The sequence below is a fragment of the Metopolophium dirhodum genome, chromosome 1 (genome assembly GCF_019925205.1).
Source record: "Metopolophium dirhodum isolate CAU chromosome 1, ASM1992520v1, whole genome shotgun sequence".
In the NCBI taxonomy this organism is placed as follows: Eukaryota; Metazoa; Arthropoda; class Insecta; order Hemiptera; family Aphididae; genus Metopolophium; species Metopolophium dirhodum.
The window spans coordinates 148,770,050-148,776,049 of record NC_083560.1 but is presented as its reverse complement, the minus strand read 5'-3'; the positions used below and the strand labels follow the sequence as shown (position 1 = coordinate 148,776,049).

The following is a 6,000-nucleotide window of genomic DNA, read 5'->3' as shown; positions in this document are numbered from 1 at the left end:
ATTTTACCGTGTAAAAATTATGAAGAATTTGTACACTTTTTACACGGTAATTTCACACCGTTCAAGGGAGGATGTCCCCCTTGGACACAATAATTTTACCGTGTAAAAATTATGAAGAGTTTGCACACTCAAAGTCAGTTTTGTCCAAATATTTACAGTGTACATGCTAAATGGTTTTTTTCTCAACAAACCTTATTACTAAAATGGAATAATTATTTAAAATACAGAACACAAGTTATGTAATAACAGATTTTTTATTATTGTAAATTAATTCTAAAATATATTTACACAAGTTTTCTTACTTCTCTAGTAAAAGGTACATATTCTACAATACGATCATGAATTAATAAACAATAAGCAGTTACACCTGTAAGCGAATCTGAAGCTTCGATTTCCAATTGAACATCCACTGCTGAGGCTGTGGTTGAATCGTTCTGTTTTGAAGTATCGATAACTATAATTGGTGCGTTTGCTACAAAAGTAGAAGGACTCAATATCGGGTTACGAATACTTTTTTCATAGTACGATTCTTGAAACGATGTATACATATTATACAATAAGGTGAAATTATTTTTCGAAAAATCTAAATTCAAATTATCGTATGGATAAGCTATTGAGTTCAGAAATACTTTAACGTTTGTTAGATTACAATGATCGAATATACTACAATCTTTTGATAACACATTTTTGCGTCCTTTCTGTAATCCAATTACGACGAATCGTGGTTTTTCTAATTTTGAAGCAGTTTTCAAATTCCACACAACTTTTTTAGTGGTCCCGAGTTCAGGATATTCAAAAGTTTCAAAAGATCTAAAAGGGATAAACAAACTTTTTTCTTTTTCTATAAGTTTCAATAATTTCAACCTTTCTTCATCATCGACCGTTATATGTGGGACCTTCCAGACTATTTTGTTTAAGGTGACTTTACCTTCAGTGGCAGTTGCACCACTTTTAACTTGTAAAGCATTTAAATCACTATGACTTCGGGTTAATATTAATTCCAATCTAGAATTCACTAATATTCTTTTGTAGTCTTCAAACAATCCTAACCAATATTTTAATGGAATACAAGCGGTAAATTCACCTTTATCATTTTCTGATTGCGTTGCGTTTTTAAAATTCCAGCCAGCATTTTCATAGCAATTGTAGTTGTCTGGCGTACCGGATAAGTAACCTTTCAACGAGCTAGTGATTCCAAGAACACGCGTGCTATCTACTTCTATCCCATTGATTTCCAACCGTATTTGCTCAAAAAGGTAAGAGTAACCGTTATTAGTTAGTTTCACTTTGGTAGCATCAGTAATTATTCCTTCCAAAAAAATAAAGCTTTCGTGTAGATATGGATAGACATCCGTTTGCTGGATCGATATACGTATTTCATCATTATTATTAAATGATGTTGTATACGGTGCGTATGAATGATATTCAATTTTTGTAATTTTAGAATCCGTTTCGTACTGTGAAGTTATATCCAAAATATCACTTTCAGGCATTCTGCTTTAATTGATAACCCAAAGCTTGTAAAATTTTTTTATTCTTCACCGTCAATTTTTTTATTTGATTTGATGTTGCTGGTAGCACTTTAGTCTTATGACTAGTTGTACTGATCCGAAGTAGTGGGTTTATATTGAATTTTAAACCCATCTCAAGATCCGTAACGTTTAATATGCAACACAATTGTCAATGCCTCACCAAAATTATCAATCGGATTATGATCTTGATCAACTAACTGAACGGTTATCGAATCAATATTTGTTTTATTCAATTTGTAATATATTAAATTTGGTGGTGACTGAATTACTTTCAACCCTGTCCTTTCACTTGGGAAAAACTCATAAATCGAATGACTCTGAAGATGGTTGTTGAATGATCCTTGAGCTATATTACACATTACTTTTATAGAATTAATTGTGTTTAAATTTACAGCTTTTTCCGATCGAAGAATTTCATTGTGTGGCTTATATACTCGTTTTTCAAAACCGAATACAGGTGCTATACTATACGGATGCTCAAAGTGTAGTATCCCATTACATTTTATATATGATCTGAAATCGTTAGGATCAACTGTAATGTCGAATGTTAAATTGGTTAAGTTTTTACTATTATAGTCATCTATTTGCTTCTTAACTCGTTGCTTAATATCTTCAATTTCATAACAACCCTCTTCCAATGTAATAAAACATATCATAGGATCATTATTGTTTTCATTCTCAGCTACTTGTATAGAAAATTTATTATTATTATCATTAATATTTGGAAACGAATTAAATGACTGTAAACATAACAAAGCTATTTCTGAGTCCTCGTAAAGGTTTATAGGTGGAAAATAATTTACAGATAATATGGTAGCATTCCCAGTTAAACTTAAAGTAACTGACTCATACATTACAAAATCTAAGATATAAATTTAATGATGAGATCCGTGACGTTTAATATGCAGAACAACTGTTAACGTTTCGTTAAAATTGTCAATTGGATTATTGTTTTGGTCAACTAACTGAACAGTAATTGAATTAATATCTGTTTTGTTTAATCTGTAATATATAAGGTTTACCGGAGATTGAACAACCTTTGTTCCTCTTCTCCCACTTGGGAAAAACTCATATATCGAATGGTTTTGAAGTTGGTTGTTGAATGACCCATGTGCTATATTACACATTACTTTTATAGAATTAATTGTGTTTAAATTTGCAGCTTTATCCGATCGATGTTCTTCATGAAACGGTCCACAAACTTTCTTTCTATACCCAAAAACAGGTGCTATACTATACGGATGCTCAAAGTTTAGTATTCCATTACATTTTATATACGTTCTAAAATCGACAGGATCAATACGTACACTGAATGTCAGCTTTGTTCCGTAGACTTTATTAACTTGAGATAACTCTTCTACCATATATTTGTTAATATCTTCTATGTCACGGCATTCGGCTGGTACAAAAAATTGAATTTTTGCTATTCTATCTGGAGGAATTGATTTTATTCTCAGCCGGTTATTAGTTGGATTTATAATATTTGGAAATGAATTGCACGTTTGCAAAGATAACAAAGCTATTTCTGAATCCTCGTAAACGTTTAGAGATGGAAAATAATTTACCGACAATACAGTTGAATTTCCAGTTAGATTTAATGTAATAGATTCATGCATTGCAAGAATTCAAGACATAAATGACCACAGTTAAATGTATTGAAGTCTTGATAGTTGGAATAGTTGTATACTATTTTGAACTGTCTGAAATAATGTTGTAATTCAATTGGTGGTGGTAAATCACCAAAGCTATCAAAATATACAACTTTGTCCTTATTTTTATAAAACGCTACCCAATGGCTTCCGTCGCCTGAAGATGTATCCAAGTTTAATATACCACATTCAATCGTATGTGGTTTTTTAGGTAAGTTATCACGTGAAAAGACACCACGGAAATGATTGATTTTCAACTTTCCGATATATTTTATAATATCTTGAGACGAAAGCGGTCTATCAGGTAGCGTGATCATCAGTTTTTTTTCCTTAACCTATTCTTGTTTGATTTCAAACCACTGCCTTTTTTTCTTTTTGAATTTTGAACCGCATTATACACACTAGCACCTCCAGACATCAAACTACCAAGTGCTGACAATCCTGCAAATATAGGTATTAAGGGAATTGCACCTCCTGATTGTCTCGGTACTAAAATCAACCTTTTACCACCATTCTTTTTTTTTGAGATTCTTTTTTTTTTCGCTGCTAGTATACAATTTGTTTTTATAGCACGTTTCCGTTTGCAACCCATACCTATTTTTCTTTTAGCTTTCATTGCGTTTGTTACTGCGTACGCAACTAATTTCTCTTTTCTAGGTGTATCTTTTGCTTTAAATCTTTCCCAAGCTCGATTTTCTAACACTTTATCAGCTTTATGTCTATCGTCTAAATTTTTACTTGTTGCATACACAATATCGTGGTCACGACAAGCAGCATCCAATGGGTTTATTCCTTTATCACCACGATCTAGTCTCTTTTTTAATTTCGTACCAGGACCACAATACTGATATCCTGAAATATGAGCTTCGAACGGGAGACTATTTATAAGGGAGTTTACAAATCCTTTACCAGTCTTGTTTGAATTGTACTTACGAGTTGAACACGCCATCTATAACTGGTTATAAATTTAAAAAATCTAGAGTATTTATACGAAAATAATATGAATTTGATTGAACAGAAAGATAAATTAGATGTAATAAATGTAGATGTTCAGGTAGTAAAAAAACCATCAAGACATGGTTCGTTATTACCTGATACTATACGTGCTATACTAGTTGGTCCCAGTGGCTCAGGAAAAACAAATATAATGTATAATCTGATCACACATGCAAACGGGTTAAGATTTGAAAATATTTATTTATACTCGAAAACCTCTAATCAGGAAAAATATGTCTTACTGAAAAAAATAATAGATGATATAAAAGGTGCTAATTTTTTCATATTTACAAGCGCTGATAAGGTTATACAACCAAACTTAACCAAAAAAAATTCAATTATCATTTTTGATGATGTGATATGTGGTCCACAATCCGTAATCAGAGAATACTTTAGCATGGGCAGACATTCAGGTGCTAGCTCTGTATTTTATTTAGCACAGACATATTCTAAAATATCAAAACAGCTAGTAAGAGATAACGCAAACTTCTTAATGATACTTAAACAAGATGATACAAATTTACGACATATATTCAACGATCATTCGTCTACAGATATGGATTTCTCAGAATTTCGTAAAATTTCTCATTTATGTTGGAATCATAGTGATTATGGGTTTATGGTCATCGATAAAACTCGGGAAATGAATGAAGGAAGGTATAGATGTGGGTTTCATACGTTCATTAAAATAAAATAATTTTATATATTTATACCTATATAAATATACCGTCACACAGTTATTATCTACATAGTGTTATCGACAGTCATACGATACAGGTATAGTACTTTTATTATTTACAATGAACAAACAAAAAGTTTTATTGGAAAATTTAATAACATCAAAAAAAAATATTAAACGAAAAATAATGGAAATGAAACGTGGTGTTATAGATTCTGAAAACTATTTCCGTGAGGCATTTAAACCAATAATTGAACCATTGAGTACACATGCAAAACAAAATGAAATATGTAACACACAGTCAACTGTACTAGAAAATAAATCAGAAACCTCATGCACTAGTGAAGATGATGATGATAACGAAATAAATTCACCATTTGAAAATTTTTTAAATAACCGTCCTAAATCAATACGTTATGATAAATCCTATGGTATGCATTATGATAAAAATAGTGATTCATATAAAATAGGAAAACATTCTGTAACTTTTAGTCACGGTAAATTACTGCTGCTTAATAAATATTATAAATTCACACCAGGTTTATGGTCTTTATAATGTGAGAAGGAACCAAAAAAAACAACTATAGAAGATATAGAATCTTATTACAATATTTTGAAAACTTCTGGAGTCCATTTAAAAGCAGATGGAAAACCTAGAACCTCAAGGTATCATAAATGGGTGACTGTTGTAAAACCGTTGTATGATCGAATGAAAATGGAGGAAAAACAGTTTAATGAAGAAATAGATAAAATTAATGAGAATACAACTCCACGAATTAACTTAAAATCATTTAACAATACTTTACCTTCTAGTCCTTTTGGCTTATTAAACGCTAAACGTAGAAAAATAACACAAGAAAATGATCCATTTGATTTTAATCAATCAGCAAGCAGTTTTTCACCTTCAGATCGTATGTCTACAGATATGATTAATTTTACTTCATCACCTGATCCTAAGACAGGTAGTGGTTTATATAAAGATGTCTTACCTCAAACCCAATTAGTTTATTATGACGATCCGAATGAGCTAGTAACTAGATTAAATCTTTTGACATCATCGCAAAGTGTTGGTAATACTGGTGTTAATAACGAAATCATATCTATTTTAGAAGAACTGCGTGAGAGAAATATTATAGCATAATGA

General features: G+C 31.1%; 1 protein-coding gene across 1 annotated transcript; it reads right to left on the bottom strand.

Moving 5' to 3' along the window:
* Positions 1-1,077: 1,077 nt before the first annotated feature.
* LOC132935603 (uncharacterized) lies at positions 1,078-3,150 on the bottom strand. The gene has a single exon (XM_061002203.1). It carries the CDS (start codon positions 3,146-3,148, stop codon positions 2,408-2,410), a length of 741 nt encoding a protein of 246 aa, XP_060858186.1. The 5' UTR covers positions 3,149-3,150; the 3' UTR covers positions 1,078-2,407.
* Positions 3,151-6,000: the final 2,850 nt, after the last annotated feature.